Below are 17,451 nucleotides of genomic sequence, written 5' to 3'. Positions count from 1 at the left end.
GCTTTGGGGTTGTGTGGCCAATGCCAGCACCAGGAATCTTGTTAAAGTTGAGGGTCGCATGGATTCAACTCAGTATCAGCAGATTCTTGACAATAATGTGCAAGAATCAGTGACGAAGTTGAAGTTACGCAGGGGATGGATATTTCAGCAAGACAATGATCCAAAACACCGCTCCAAATCTACTCAGGCTTTCATGCAGAGGAACATTTACAATGTTCTGGAATGGCCATCCCAGTCCCCAGACCTGAATATCATTGAACATCTGTGGGATGATTTGAAGCGGGCTGTCCATGCTCGGCGACCATCAAACTTAACTGAACTGGAATTGTTTTGTAAACAGGAATAGTCACAAATACCTTCATCCAGGATCCAGGAACTCATTAAGAGCTACAGGAAGCGACTAGAGGCTGTTATTTTTGCAAAAGGAGGATCTACGAAATATTAATGTCACTTTTATTTTGAGGTGCCCATACTTTTGCACCGGTCAAATTTTGTTTAATTGCAGATTGCACATTTTCTGTTAGTACAATAAACCTCATTTGAATCCAGAAATATAACTGAGTCCATCAGTTATTAGATATATGAAACTGAAATAGCTGTTGCAAAAACCAAAATTGTTATAAAGAAAAAAGGTTAACATTAATAGGGGTGCCCAAACTTTAACATATGACTGTATAGTGAGGACATTATGTTAGACACAGCGTTTAGACAATCGCTGGTGTTTTCTAGAAAGGCAGGCGTGATGTCAGGAGAAGAAGCGTATAATTGGGTGTCATCAGCATAGGGATGGTACTTGGAAACAAATCTACTGATTGTTTGACCAATAGGGGCAGTGTACAAAGAGAAGAGGAGGGGGCCTAGGACTGATCCTTCAGGAACCCCAACAGTAAGGGGAAGATGAGAGGAGGAGGAACCAGCAAAAGATACAGTAAAGGAGCGGTCAGAGAGATAGGAGGAGAACCAGGAGAGAACGGTGTCCTTGAGGCGAATGGAACGTAGCATAGTGAGGCGGAGCTGTTGATCCACAGTGTCGAATGCTGCAGAGAGATCCAAGAGAATTAGCATGGAGTAATGACCATTTGGTTTAGCTGTTAGTAGATCATTAGAGACTTTAGTGAGGGCAGTTTCAGTAGATTCTGTTGAAGTCGGGACATAGCCCCAAAATTGCAGGACAGCTACCCAAATTTGAGTATCTCCGGCTGAATCTGGGACAGTTGGGAGATCTTACAAATGTTAATCAGTGACTTTATCCAAGACTATATGATAGTTGCACTCCTTTTCTTTTATCAGTGTCCCTGGCTTTTACTACAACAGGAAAGCAAATACGGATTTAGGAAGTAGACATAAAATCTCCTAGATTTGTGCATTTATTTTGCCAGAACATTCCTCCTGTGCACTTGCTTCAGCCTTCAACTATGAAATAAAATTACTTTGCAGAAAAAGTCGAAATCAAACATTTGTGTTTCCGCGTTGGAGGGATTTATTCATGGATGTGTATATGCATAGCTTCCACCAGCAAGAAGTGCATCTTTTTATAAATTCTTGTGTCTGTTATGTGTCCAAAATAAATGTTAGGGCACTTACTGGTTGTCTTGCCACATACCTGAAGGATGAACAGAGTCCTGTGTAACAGGAAGCATGCACGTTTTCGTTGCTGACCATCTTTTATAGCCATTTATAAACATTTTTTTTTTTATTTTAATCCCCCATTCTATAGATAAATAGAAGGACAATTTCTAACGTTTCATGGTTGGAACGAGAACCTTGAGTCAACTTGTTCCTGCCTAGGATTTATGGCAATGTGAGATAGCCTTGGATCTTTTTTGTTTTTCAAAGAGTTGCTAGCACATTCTGTCTTCACTAATCTGACATGAACGCACACTTGTTCTCCAAGGAAATCTATCACTGCACTGTGTCTGTTACCCAGTCTCACTGTTCCAGGAAAGTTATAAAGAATTAAACTATTTAGGAGCTTCATGGAAGTATATACTAGTTCTTTGCTTCTAATAACCTAGAATAATCAAATAATTTGCTATGATATGAGCAAAAACTTGGGCAGTAATTGCTCGACTCTGTCGCCCTGAATCTTGTAGCCTCATGATATTAAATTGGTTGAGTAAGGCCGGGTTCACCTTAGCGTACTGGGGCTCTGCGGAGGGCTGCATACTTCCTCCCTGAAGCTCTGCCCACTTCGGCACTTCTTCCGTTTAGGTCCGCCTACTTCTGCATGCATCCTGCGTACCTATCTTTAACATTGGGTACGCAGGACATGCGGATGTACGCGAGTGCGTTGTTTAAACGCACCCGCCGATCGCATGGGAACGCAACAAGTTGCATTCTGCGCACACAGCGGGCATGTCAAAATGACACATCTGCATACATCCGCTTGTCCTGCGTACCCAATTTTAAAGAGAGGAACGCAGGACGGAAGAAGTGTGGAAGTGGGCGGAGCTTCAGGGAGGAAGTACGCAGCCCTCCGCAGAGCCCTGTTAAGCTAATGTGAAACCAGCCTTAGTAGCATGAAAATAAGAAAGTTTTTAATTGACTTGTTTTTTTTTTTTTCTATCTGCTGTCATTCTCCTGCTGTGAGGGCGTTTATCTTGCATAGTGCACAGTTTGTTAACATAGAGCTTGGCCACTTGAGACTGGCTGAGTGTGCACAATATTAATATTCCAGTAAAGGAGTCAACTCCTAACATCCCAGCAGCTCACCTTCCTTCTCTACACCTCAGCTCCTGTCTGAGCTTTTTTCTCAGTCTGCAAAGCTATGAGACAACTTGAGAATACCGATTTAGAAACCAATCTTAAAGAGGTATTACAATTTTAAAAAATAAAGGTAAGTGACTTAATAATGAGCAGTCATTCAGTTGTCTAATATACTTCCTTCATTCATCATTTTCTAAAGATATTTTTGCTGACTTTTAAACGGATACTTCATTATTTAATCCTAGTATATAAAAACTTGTCCTGGTCATGTGATGTACAAACCAGTGCAAGACTCATTCCAACATGTGCAGTAGTGTATCTTGAAGCATGTGGGTCCCAATGCTAAATCTTCAACAGGTCTCCAACGATCATAGGTCTTTTAATAGATAGTCTTTTCAAGTTGACCAAATGGACATTTTGAGCTCCAAGGCTCGGATGCTATTGCAACAACTGCACCTATTACAGCTACACCCCTGAGCTTGTATAACAGAGCAGTGTGCCTAGGTATGCATCACATGGTTTAGGTACTATTGTTTTTCTAGTGGAAGTAACCACTGAAGGTTTCTTTTGTATGACTGTAGGCAGAAATTTTGAAAACCAAGGGGAATTTTTTTAGAAAATTCTGTTTCATGTAAAACTAATATTCATTTTCTGAATCTTATCTCTGGAATGGTAAGTCACAGAATAAAAAAGATAAGACTGTTCTAGAATCAGTGGAGCAGCGCCAATTGGGGGAGGTATGCAGTTTAAATTTAAAAACAAAAATTGAGAGAGGTTCTGTTCTAGAGTTTTCACTGGTTCTTTCATATGCATTCTATGGAGCTAATCACGTGGCTAGAAAATTTATGGTACTACTTTCTAATTTTTTTGGAAATAGGACTCTTCGTGTTTGGAAGGAATCAGGGCTGATGGGTTTTGTAAATTGACTTACTATGGTTAGCTAAATGGCTGAGACGGTTCAGACAAGGTCACATGGAAGAAAACATTTCCAGCTTCTAAAGTGGCACATCAAAATGTTGTTTTCAAAATTGCACCCGTCACTGTTATTAAAGTATCTTAGAGATGACAATGTGATGCAGCCATGTTTTAAGTGAATTATTTCAGTTTTCTTTAAGTTTTCTCTTGGATAATTTTTTCTTCTTAGATTCGGTTTTATTATAGCAATTTTGAAACTGCAAAAGAAAAAGAAATAACATTCATAAAATACTGACTGCGCATTTTCTATTTGGCATGGGACCGAGAGACAAGAACCCAATCACTTAAGCATTTGAAGTTCTATTGTTATGATAGAGCATAAGTTTCTACATTTTGGAGAACCATTTTGTGCAGTTCTTTATGTGAATATTTCACCAATCATTGTTTAGTTAGTCGTATATGGCACCCGTAGTCTTATATGGAATATGTAGAGTAGAATTTACACCTCTGCACGGCATAGACTTTCTCCTCTTTTGTCATCTGTATCGACATAAAGCCCTGAAATGCACACATGTTGAAGTAATTGTTCTGGCACACTGACAGCTTGTCAGCAGAAAGACAACATATTTATCTGGGAGCAAAAACTGCTCAGCAAAACTTTGCCAAGACCCTGTCATTTCACAGACCATTTTTTTAGAAAACAAGTTTTACCTGAATTTCCCCAAAACATTACAATAGAGGCATAACACATATGGAAAACCGCCTGTAAATCTTTGCCATATGTATATAGCGTGCTTTACCTGTTAATGTCCAATATGGCAATATTAAGGGGTTATATCCATCTTCTTTGATTAGGAGGGCACCGCTAGCTAGCCCCCTGAGTTCCTAGGTCATGGGTGGGTGGGCGCCTCTACCGGACTGACAGTTCAGGCCAGCAGCAATGTTATGTCATTGGCCTGAATCTGGTGATGGTGGTACATACGGCAGGATTGGAGGCCCTATGATTGCAACAATCAACTATGCCAAACAGAATTGTCTTGACCCCATTGCAGCACCCCAATTATTGTTGTTTAGCAGTTGGCTTGTGGGACACAAAGCTCTACATTGTGCACTCCCGGCCAGCATCCATAGGAAAAAGCACATGTCCGGCCACCACTCAGAGGCAACAGTGGTGGCCATTGACTTTCTTATGAGCTATAAACATTGAAAAATAAGACCTGGACAAATAGATAAAGGAAGTAAATTTCTTACTTTTATGTCACGTTCACACGCTCAGTATTTTACATCAGTAGTTGCAAGTCAAAATCTGTTGTGGAGAATTCAAAGAAAAAGTAAGATAGGAAAACGTGCTGTGGATTTGGAATCTTGTCAATGTTTGCTGCGAATATCGTGAAGGATTTTACAACGACTGTACTTATACATCTGCCTAATTTATTCTGCGGGAAGTGCACAGCAGAAATACTTTGTGGTTACATACAGTTATGTGAAAAGGACCCCCACACACATTGGATAGCAGTTGGCCAACTCCACCATATACAGGAACTTGCATGGCCTGGCTAAGGCCTGTTTCACACTTGCTTTTTTTTGCAGCGCGTTTTTCCCGCAAAAAAACGCATAGAAAAACGCATACAAAAGCATACAATTGCTGCGTTTTTTTCAAGCATTTTTATGAGCATGCATGAAAAAAACGCAGCGTTTGTATGCGTTTGTATGCGTTTTTAGTGCATTTTTAGTGCGTTTTTACCGCGTTTGTGTTTTTTCCAACATTAGGTGGCCCCTCACACTAACCCAAACCATGACTTTACTAACCCTAACCCTAACCCTGACCCTAACCCTAACCCTGACCCTAACCCTTAACCAAACCATACTTAACCCTAACCCTGACCCTAACCCTGACCCTAACCCTAACCCTTAACCAAACCATACTTAACCCTAACCCTGACCCTAACCCTGACCCTAACCCTGACCCTAACCCTGACCCTAACCCTTAACCAAACCATACTTAACCCTGACCCTAACCCTGACCCTAACCCTGACCCTAACCCTTAACCAAACCATACTTAACCCTGACCCTAACCCTTAACCAAACCATACTTAACCCTAACCCTGACCCTAACCCTTAACCAAACCATACTTAACCCTAACCCTAACCCTAACCCTGACCCTAACCCTTAACCAAACCATACTTAACCCTAACCCTAACCCTGACCCTAACCCTTAACCAAACCATACTTAACCCTAACCCTGACCCTAACCCTAACCCTTAACCAAACCATACTTAACCCTAACCCTGACCCTAACCCTTAACCAAACCATACTTAACCCTGACCCTAACCCTGACCCTAACCCTAAACCCCCTTAACTAACCCTAACTTTACCCAAACCCCTAAATTCCATTGTCTAAACTAATGGTAAAAAAAAAAACGCATGTGCAAAAAAACGCATACATAAGCATGCCAATGCGCACATATGCTCACCATAGACTTATAATGGGTGTCTTGCTGTAAAAAAACGCATTGCGCGCGCATGCGTTTTTTTGAGGCAAATCGGACGCACAAAAAATGCAACAAGTTGCATTTTGTGCGCCTGAGCGCATACCGCAAAAAAACGCATGCGCGGTAAAACGCGTACAAACGCATGTGTAAGCGCACATAAGTGCATCCCATGCAAAGTATAGGAAAAAAAAACGCATGCGCTATTTAGCGCTAAATTACCGCGAAAAAAAACGCAAATGTGAAACCAGCCTAAGCTGTGTTCTCCACGAAAGTTCTCAGCAGAATTTATCAAAACAAAATGATCGCCGGCTAAAATTCAGCAAACTGGATGCCTCTCCTCCTACAACATGATCTTTCGGAGGAGAAATTTGAAGCCCCCATAGATATTAGATTGTTGGCCCATTCCGGTGATCTTGCTGGCCTCACATACTTTGGTCTAATATGTATGAGGGCTTAAAGTATGATGTGATTCGAGTAAGAATTGAGACAATAAAGGTATTTGCCAGGAATGTGGCATGTCTGCACATAATGTATAAAGCACAAATAGCGTAAAGTTTGGACGCGTATTTGCAGTGACGTTCATAGAATCCTTAATCTAAAACATTTCTGCTTTGGATTCTTCTGAATTGCTGATCTTGTTTCCTATTGGACTTCTTTTTCAGTCTGTGACAGTTTTGGCAGGTCTGTAAGAAAGGAATAAAGAGCCACAACCCATGGGGGGTCAGTGACATAGTTGGCAAGATTGCTATCTTTATGTTTGGCACGTTAACACTGGGATTTACCAGAATGCATAAAACATAATTGATATTTAGTATATATTTTAATTTTGCTCTTTAATACTTTTTTCTTTATTTTGTTTTTGGGTGATTTGTCTTTATGATTAATGTTCGCTTCTATTCTTCAGAGATATTGAAACCTTTGTGTCATGCATAACCTTACTTCTGCCAACTCCACTACTTAATCAGCACGACATCTTGTATGTCCTTTCCCATGTGTTGAAATCCACCATTCTACCTCTGGTTAGTCAACTGGAAAATATCCTTTCAGAAATACCTATAGTAAAGCTAAAGGGGTTGTCCACTACCGTATTTATACTTGGTATAAAATGGACTTATTGTAGTGTTAAAATGAAAAAAAAAAAAATCCACATACTCTTTGCTTCTACCACTTTTCCGTACTTCCAATGTTCCCCACCGATTGCTTAGCTTCCTCGTCCGGCAGCAGCCATTGATTGCCTGCAGCGGTAATATTCCTTCAAAGCATGAAGAAAAAGATAGGTATGGTAGATTAAAAACTGTCCCAAAGTGTTTTTAACATAAGTAGACGTAATGGTCAATCCCTTTATATGGAGCACCTGTTCCCGATCATTGCCCGTGTAAAATTTCCCAGGGAGCAGACTTCTGACAATTGAGCACTGATTGGAAATCTTATGTACTGGCATAAAAATCTGCAATTTTCGACAGTACATCCCTTCATGCAAACAGGGATTTTCCGCCTACAGTAATGAAGACTTGGGACAATAATTACTACATGTAAAACATTCGCCGAGTGGCATCCCTTTGATAGACATCCTCTCGGCAGCTCATCGGCTCGTGTATAAGTGGCCCTGTGTTTGCTGGTATAGAGAGTGCAATACATTTATTATACAACATATGTATAATTTATAGCTCTGTATGGATGATGATGTACATGTGTATTGTATATCTTATGCGGGGAACAGACATGAATCAGTTTGTGTTCATTTTATATCTGGCATGTTGTGAGATCTTGTGAAGAGAGGTTGTCAGGCGCACAATATGGGAATCATTATAAAATATATCCCAGAGCATTCCCTCAGCTTGCTTGAGTTTGCTAAAGATTAATATTTTGTAGGAAGCCGAAGCCGGCCAGCGTCCAGAATTTAATCAAGATTTGTCGAATGAAAATATTTGCATTGGCAATGTCAGGGTGAAGCTTTGCATCTCCCACCTTCGTCTGTAGAGCCCTTGCGCACCACTTGTGAGCTTATATGGTCACCTGTTGAACATCATGTATGGAAATTTCACTCGCACACAGCCTTGATATATTCTGCAAATATTAAATCTGCGTGGGAAAAATCAAAAGCTGGTTTCAGCATGCATTCCCATGTCAAATGCTCTAAAATGCACATTTGTTAGTAAAGCAGCTGAGTGGAGCACATCTTTGGAACAAATATAGATTTTATTTCAAGCCGCTGAGTTACTTGAATGCTTAAGAAAACAGAACTGGTTGAAAATGAATGATTGGGCCCCGGGGCATCCATAGAAGTCATGGGGCCCCATGATAGGTATTGTCACAAAAGGGCATTCTTTCCACCTTTTACACTGGGAGAGGGATAAGTATTAATATTGCACACAAACAAACCAGTACTGAGGTACCTTAGTTTTTTCATTTCACTGATATTTCACGACCTCCATACAATATGATGCTCCTTCATACGTTATGAAACCCCACAGTGAATTATCCAACACAATTTGCCCTGACAGTATCCCCCATACACACAGTATGATGCCCCCTCAGTGATCCCAGCAAAATATGATGTCTGTAGAGCGCACCTCCCCACATAATATGATGCCCACAGTGACCCCAACACAATCTAATGCCCCCACAGTGAATTCTCCCTAACAATATCCCCTATAAGCACAGTATGATGCCCCCTCAATGATCCTAGCATATGATGCCCCCACATTGCCCGTCCCCATACAGTGACAGTGGAATACCTCCACAGTGCACCTAACAATGTCGCCCGCACAGTGTCCCCCAATACAACCTAATGCCCCCTCAGTGCCCCTCGCACATTATGATGCCACCTCAGTGCATACCCCTCACACACGTTAAAGCCCCTACATTGCCCCCCCTAAAAAGCAACAACAGTGATGCTTCTCAATACTTGCCTATCCATAATATGAAGTCCCCACGGTTTCCCCATACACATTATGAGGCAACACATTGCCCTCAAACACAACCACTCAAACGCACAGGCTGAATGGTGGAGCAGGGGCATCTCTCTGTTCCACCATTGTATTCATCTGTCTCTGCATCCTGATGAGGCATCAGGTGGTAGGGCGCATCCCCTCCCATCGCACTGGCCTCTTTGAGGCCACATGGTATTTCGCTCTTGGCAGTAGGCCACTGATGAGACCCTCAGGAAGCTGACATCTATTCAATTACTTTACTGTGTACCTTTACAAGAGTATTGCTTTACTGACTTTATTGGAAACCCCGAGCTGTCTTTGTAACGCATGGACATGCTGTGCCGTTTGGAGAGACTCGTTCTTTTATTCTGTAGTTAAGGTGTCTGAGCAGTTGACCCATCTCCGGTATCTCATAGTTCCAGAATAGACAATCGGAAGTGATTTCTCTAAACTAGACAGAGATAGGTAAGTTAGTGGCCTGTAAGGATATCAGAAGGTGCAGTAATTGCTAAAGAAGTTATTGCTGCTGGTTAACAAAATAAGCATTACTTAACATATCCTGCCACCTCTGATCTGCGCCCCGCTTGATTTTACTTACAGGTTGCAGCTGGGATCGACCACCTACAACACGTCACTGCACCTACCGATTGGTATCAACAGCAATGAAGCAGTAGGCGGCAAAATTTCTAGTGGTTTTGTCAACAACTTCTAGACAAATTTTGTAAATTGATTTTTGCACAAAAAGTGCCTTTTGACAGGAAAAAAACTACTTAAGTACACACTTTTTTTTACATTTTTTTTTAAAGCTTTTTTTCCTATTTGAATGGGTGAAAAACTGCAAAAAAAAGCTGAAAGAGTTGACTACAGATATGAAAGTACTGCAAGTCTGGGAGGAAAAGATAAGTACGGTAGTATGTACGGGAGATTTCAGAAATCTCATTCACTTTGCTGCCACAGTAAAATATTCTCTTTTTTTTTTTGCCTCAAAAATACAATGTGTGAAAAAGCCCGAAAGCCCTGCAAATTTTTTTTTTTAACCAAAGTTATGACTTTTGGGAGCTCATTTTACTTTGATACTGAATAGTAAACGTAGGCAAAGTTTGTGACTGCAGCATATTAGGGCTGAGATTTTCTTTAAGATGTATGTGGAAAATGCCTTTTCTAACACAAATTCCACAGGTCACAAGTGTCTTCAGACTATTTACGGTTTAGGAATATTTACTTTGTGTATACGGTAAGTCAATTGCTGGTATGATATCTGTCATTGTGAGTAGACCCCATGTACTTTGTATATAATCATCTGGTGCAGTAGAATTAGTAACAATGGACGAGAACATAATGCATAATAATAACCCTCCACTCCAAAAATAAACTCCGAGGCTGTATCCAAATATTTACTCCACTTGAGGCTCCAATTGCTGTAGGGCAATCGGATAGCTTGGATCTGTTATTTTCTTCTTGTATCGCTGCTCAGACAAGTACAGTGTATTGTTTTCTCTCCATTATTGTAGAGAAATATTCAGGATTGAGAGTCCTCAGTGGTTGATACCTTTTAATGGCTAACTGAAAAGATGGTAACACATTGCAAGCTTTCGAGACTACTCAGGTCTCTTCGTGGCTAACACGGTACAAAGATATACATCTTTCCTGTATCATTATTGTAGAGGACATTGAGTGAGGACTGAGGATGGAGATCATAAGGATTGTGGTGCAGTGACTGCTGTGACAGCTAGGGGGCGCTGTATGGGCTTCCCAGGCCTTGCATACAGGCGTTTCCATTATTGTGATGGGGAAATGATGAGCTGAAGGTTTGTAAATGACCCATATTTATCACAGAGGTGGGTGCCCTGTGATGGAAGTTGGAATATGTATTGATCAGCAGAGATATACTGCTGAGGTTTTGTTACAGTGTATCAGGGAAAGCTTCCAGGTGGCTTGGTGAGACGGGTGGGACCAGTCACCTACAAACCCACCCCAGGGGTGTGTGTCTGAACGCCCAAAGTAAAGCCTATGTGTGTGTGGCTGTGTGGAATAGGACCTTTAGTGAGGTCATGACCATGTGATCCATACCTCACCTGTGGGTGTGGTTATGTACCATATAATGTGACCAGGGTGGGTCACATGGAGTGAGTGCATGGATCTGATTGGGCCATGTTGAAGGTCCCGGAAGGCCTAGGTGTTGAAAGGTGTGCTGCCTTCCTGAAGAGCACATGCTGTGGCCGCGGACCTGGTTTGGCCTGTGTGTGTTGGACAGTCCCCAGAGGGGAACGGACATCCTGAATGAGGAGTAACTAAGAGGTAACCCCGGACAGGGTGAACTGTGTTTAGGCGACAGCCTGCGTGCTGGACATGGCACAGCCTGTGCGACCACAGGTCTAACAGAGCGTAGCTCTGTCATGAACATTCTTTTGTTTGACATAACTGTTACTTTTTTTCTTCATGCTTTTATGGTTTATGCTGTATAATAAACCATATGGACTATTTATGTGAAAAACCCGTGCTGGACCTTGTTAATCTGCTGCCAATTGAGTGTCCCCCAAACATGAATAATAAGCGATACCTTACAGGATGCAATGTACTTACGAATATTTTTATTAAGATGACTCCGTTGTTTACACTCTTTGCAGCACTGGGGTCCTGGGTTCAAATCCCATCAAGGACATCCTATGCAAGGAGTCTGTTTTCCCCATGTTTGTGTTGGTTTTCTCTGGGTTCCTTTTAAAATTACATATTGATAGGGAATGTAGATTGTGAGCCCCAATGGGGACAACGATTATGTCTGTAAAGCGCTCATGTGCTGATTGATTAACTGGGTCTAGTGACGTCATAAGGTTCTTGCACCAACACTGTTGCCACTTGTCTAATATCTTGGCCAGTGGAGGCAGGTTACTGAGACAAGAGTGACTTGTCAGTAAGACACAGGAGGAAAGAGTTGGCCAGGGAATAGGGAGGCATGGCGGGAGAGAGGTAAGGGTCTTGTCACACCCAAAGCACTTGCAACTCATTTAAATGCGATTTGAGCCCTGGGTTTCTCAGATACTTCAAAAATGGATTTCTACAATCAAGGCATATGGATTTAATCAGCATAAAAGTGCCTTGTGTATACATTACATGACATTACTTTGAGCTGTAATCGCTTCCTGACAAGTTACCTTTGGTGACACATTTACTGGAACTTTGGTCCAATTCATTTTTGATTTTGCGCTTTATGTGCTGTTTTTGTTGTTTTTCACCTGGTTTTCATTTGTGCCGTATTCTTCTTTTAATGTGTCTTTTTTTTAAGTCTATTTTATATGTATTTTTCTGTTTATTTTGTTTTATATTCTCCATTGCGGATGAGGTTTGGGGTTTCCAGATGTTTTTTGACTGATTCATCAGTTGCATCTTTTGAAAAAGGGATTTCCAGGTCCTTTCCCAAAGATACTCCCGACACAAATGTATAAAAGGTTACTGGAGCTAAAGGGTACTACCTCCTAGCATGCCGCCGTCCCAGCCGGTGACTGGTGTGCAGCTGGAGGTGTGTATCGGCCGGCTGTGAGAGTGCCAGCTGCTGCTTGCAAAAGCAGGCCTGCAAGGTCCGAAAACGCTGAAGGACCTTGCGTGACGTCACAGTCACGTGGGAGGTCACGTGACAGGCAAAAAAGCGCTATGAGGCGCTGATGGGGCCAAAAGGCATTGGCAAATCCTACGCGTTGCGGAATTCACTGATTCCTTCTTCAGGGATGGCCCCCTAGGACAAGAGGAACCCTTATATAGCCTCCAGTATATAGCCTCCAGTGATAAAGCATTATGTTTATACATTAAAAGCAAATAGCTCAATTTCGCTATTTAAACCGTTTGGGATCAGAGTATTCAATTCAAATATCCATTTACTTTCTACCCTGGACATCTGATGGATGAAGTTACCTTTCCTAATGCTTCTTTTAACTATTTGAATCCCAGTCACCTTAGTGTCCCTTAGGGAGCTCCCATGATGTATAAGGTAATGGTTAGAGAGGGGGTGACCTGTGAATTTCTTACAAATATTTTGTAGATGTTCCCCAATTCTGACATTTAGGGGACGTATCGTTCGACCTATATATAATTTATCACATGGACATGTGATACAATATATCACCCCCTTCGTGTCACAGGTGATGAAATCACGAATCTGAATCTCCATGGATTTATTCATAATAGAGAGTTGTTTCTTACTACCTAATTTTCTGCAAGATACACATTTTTTGCAGGCAAAAATACCTTTTAATTGCTGTTGTAAATGAGAATTGGGGCCTGATTTAGATATTGAAATAGAAGGGGCTATCAGGTTGCCCAAATTGTTTGCCCTTCTAAAGACAAACCTAGGGCGAGCTGGTAGAACTTCCCCTATGGTTTTATCATTCTTCAAAATACCCCAGTGTTTATTTACAATTTTTTTGAGAATTTGACTATTTGAATTATACTGAGTGATGATGGGAATCTCGTCTATACTGAAATTTTCTTTATTTTTTATTTTATGTCTGAGGAATTGTTCCCTCGGTATATTCCCAATATGTTCCCTGGTGGCTAGCAGGGATTGAGTATCATAACCTTTTTGACAGAATTTTTTAATTCGAGTTTCAGCCTCAGTTAAATAGTCCTGTGACTTGGAGAAGTTTCTATGAGCCCGTATGAATTGGCTCTTTGGAATATTAAGAAGCCAACTTGGGAGATGACAGCTTTCTAACGAAATATAATTGTTTGAATCAGTGGGTTTGTGAAATAGTTGTGAAAAGGAGGATGAATGAACTCATGGAGATCAACATCCGACACTGCGGAGACACCATCACGTGTTTCTCAACGCAGTGATTCTAGAGCACTGCCCCCATCCCTTATGGGAAATATGTAAAACATGCAAAACAGAAGCCGCGGAGACACCATCACGTGTTTCTCAACGCAAGCAATGACCAGCCAGGTCTTTGCCCGGGAAGGAACAACCACGGGAAGGGCAGTCTCCAATGAAGGAAACCACCTATGCCAAAACATGGTATCCATCCACATACAGCTGTTTCGGGGTATTGCCCCTCATCAGTGTGGAGTAGGAAACTGGCTGGTAGGAGCAATGCCCTTCCCGTGGTTGTTCCTTCCCGGGCAAAGACCTGGCTGGTCATTGCTTGCGTTGAGAAACACGTGATGGTGTCTCCGCGGTTTCTGTGAAATAGTTGTGTCTGAATAGTGTTATCCTCAATAAAGATTTTTAAGTCTAAAAAGTTGATCTCCGTGAGACTAGTAGTTGCAGTGAATTTTAAAAAATAACAATTTTTATTCAATTCATCAATAAAATCAGTTAAAAGAGTAGGCCCACCAGACCAAATAAAAATAATATAGTCTATGAAGCGGTGCCAGAGTACCAGATTCGCGCGCAGCCTGCCCTCAGGAAAGATGGTTTCATGTTCCCACTTACCAACATACAGATTTGCATAACTGGGCGCGAATCTGGTACCCATAGCGGTCCCCCACTTCTGGGAGTAGTAGTTCGCTCCATAGTAAAAATAGTTGTGGGTGAGTATAAAATAAATACAATCGACAATAAAAGCAATTTGGTCACTAGGAAAGCATTTAGCCTCTGACATAAAAAATTCCGCAGATTTGCAACCCTTTTCGTGTTCAATAACTGTGTAAAGGGAAGTTATATCTAAAGTCCCTAAGATGAAATGATCTTTCCATTCTATAGTATTTAGAACCTGTAGAACGTGAGTAGTGTCCTTCAAATAGGCTGGAAGAGCAGGGACTAGTTGCTGTAAGTGGTAGTCCACAAACTTAGAGAGATTAGCTGTCAGGCCACCAATAGCCAATATTATTGGTCGGCCCGGGGGTTTTATCAAACTCTTATGAATCTTTGGGATGTAATAAAAATATGGTGTCCTAGGGTGAGTGGTGTTAATAAAGTCAAATTCCTCTTTTTTTATATACCCCTTATCGAAACCACGTTTGATGAGGACCTGCATTTCTGCAAGGTACCTTTCTGAAGGATCACTGGCCAATAATTCATAGGTGCGTGAATCCGACAGTATCCTCAAAGACTCTTCCTCATAGTCAGAAGTGTTCAAAATCACTATACTGCCCCCTTTGTCAGCCGGTCTTATTGTGATTGCATGATTTGTCTGGAGCCGTTTAATAGCTGAACGTTCTCTACTAGATAAATTATACTTAAATTTTCTGCATCTTTTGTCAGATATACTCCTAATATCCTGTATCACATTATTTTGAAATGCCTCAAAGGCTTCTGAGTATTCTTGAATCGGATTGAAATTGGATATCTTCTTTAGACCAGTATGCTGATAAGGGTCTATAATTTCAAGCGGATTCGTGACCTCGCTAGAAGTCACTCTTTTTTTCATATAAAAATTTTTTATGGCTAATATCCTCATAAAAGTTTTGATACCTATAAAGGCCTGAAATTTATTGAAACCCACACTGGGTGCAAATTTGAGGCCTTTACTCAGTAAGCCTTTCTCGTTGTCATTTAAACTGTAGTCACTAAGATTAAAATTTTTTTGTTCTGAATGGCTTATTTGATCCTCTGGTGTTTGTTGTTTGTTCTTTTTTTTGGTAAATTTCCTGCCCCTACATCCCCTCTGCCGTATTTTCTTGGACCCACCTGAAAAAACGGCAAATGGCTTTTAGGTTTATTTTTTGTGAGAAGAGAACCCTCATTGAGGGCTGGGGGTAATTGATTGGGATTATTATTAGAAGTAGAAGGATGATTCACTGTACTTACCAGGGCTGTGGAGTCGGAGTTAGTTTTGGTTGGAGTCGGTAGAAATGTACCGACTCCAGCTTTAAAAAAAATGTATTAATATTTCATAATTGAACTTTCATATGAATTTTATAAATGTTACTCAAATATATATGTTCTATCAAACTATGAACAACAGTGATAAGCAGTTCTGCTGGAGATAGACATTTCTTACTTCTTGTGTGTCACTGTTCTCCACTGCCCTTATCTAATCTTATACTTGGTTAACCTCATGCTGCCCCAACCCCCCTACTTACAATGTATGAAACTGAAAGTGAAAATGTGTTGCAAATTCTTAGTAGTAAAGCTCCTCCTCTAGACTAGATCATACTAGGTGTGCGTCTTCCAAGCATCTCACAGCTGCCTGCTACTCAGAAGAGGAAGACTGTAAGAAGTATTATCCTTTTAACAAACTTTGAATCAGTTAACTGTGAGTACATGAGGAATAATAACAGTATTACTGACCACTATATCAGTTGTACGACCTGGCAATAATTTTGTACAATTGTTTTTAGGAAAAACAATTGTCATTTGGATTGTGAATGCAGAATTAAAAACCTGAGAATGTCAAAGAAGCATCACATTAAATCAGCTGTATTTGAACATTTCACCATCACTCAAGATAGAAAACATTACTTCTGTCAGTGTATGACAAATGATCCAGATGAAAACAAATGCTGTGAAGCCAAGATGAGTGCATATTCAGGCAAAGATAAAAATGCTCCTACCAGAGCTTCTAATCTAAAGAGACATTTACAGCGCTTTCATCCAGAAGTACTGAAAGCAGTGGATGAAAAAGACTGCATCCAAACCAATGAACCAGTGCCCAGCTCTTCCAGCCAAACAAAAAAGCAGAGAACTTTGCAGCCATCAGTTGCAAGATATTTTGTCAGTGACAAAGTTACTGTGACAATGACAGTAGATACATTTAAAAAACAGATCATAGAGCTTGTTGTAAAGGATAGTGTGCCTATTTCATTATTTTCACGACCAGCTTTTATGTGTCTGAATGGGGAAATGGCCCGCAAGCTTGGTGTTTCTCTGGAGAGAGTATTAGAAAATTAGTAATCGAAGAAGCTTTTAAACAAAAGGAAGAACTTAAAAAAAACTCTCTAGGGACGCTTTCTGTTTCTTAAAATGGATGCCTGCACACGTCACAGAGTGAACTATTTTGCCATCAATGTCCGATTTGTTTGTGACAAAAATGAAATAGTTACTAAGACATTGGCAGTAAAAGACACCAAAGCTCATCACACCAGTGAGTTTCTCCAGGTCTTGGTGGAAAAGGTTCTGCAAGACTATGAACTTAAAAAAGAGCAAGTTCTTTCTGTCGTAACTGACAATGCTTCAAATATGATAAGTACTATTAAGCTAATGAATGAGAGTAATGATGGTGACCAGCAGCTAGAAGAACATTCTGGGTCCACAGACACAGAAATGTTTGAAATAGAGGAACACAGTATTGTAACTGAGGAGCAAACTGAAGTTGCTTCAGATGAACAGCAACATGATAGTTTAGATGATCTTGTTGAAACTGTGTCAATATGTTCTTTCATTCATCACATGCGCTGTGTTGTGCATACGCTACAGCTGGCTATAAGAGACAGTCTGCAAGAAGGACGTGCTGCTGCACTGATTGGCAAGA

The 17,451-nt window shown here is 40.9% G+C and overlaps 1 protein-coding gene across 9 annotated transcripts in view; it reads left to right on the top strand.

Moving 5' to 3' along the window:
• Nucleotides 1-17,451, top strand: part of VPS13B (vacuolar protein sorting 13 homolog B) — a 1,297,298-nt gene that overhangs the window by 568,191 nt on the left and 711,656 nt on the right. The window contains exon 20 of one of the 9 annotated variants that reach the window (XM_073550465.1): nucleotides 9,650-9,816. The exons of the other annotated variants lie outside the window; for them this stretch is intronic. Coding sequence (XP_073406566.1) covers nucleotides 9,650-9,723 — 74 coding nt within the window. The 3' untranslated portion in view covers nucleotides 9,724-9,816. Of the gene's footprint in view, nucleotides 1-9,649; nucleotides 9,817-17,451 lie in introns of those variants that run through there. 9 annotated transcript variants of the gene reach the window in all.

The sequence above is a fragment of the Dendrobates tinctorius genome, unplaced genomic scaffold (assembly GCF_039654945.1).
Source record: "Dendrobates tinctorius isolate UK_male_01 unplaced genomic scaffold, ASM3965494v1 ptg000165l, whole genome shotgun sequence".
Lineage (NCBI taxonomy): Eukaryota > Metazoa > Chordata > Amphibia > Anura > Dendrobatidae > Dendrobates > Dendrobates tinctorius.
Note: the sequence above shows the minus strand (reverse complement) of the source record. Positions and strands in the feature narration are given on the sequence as shown.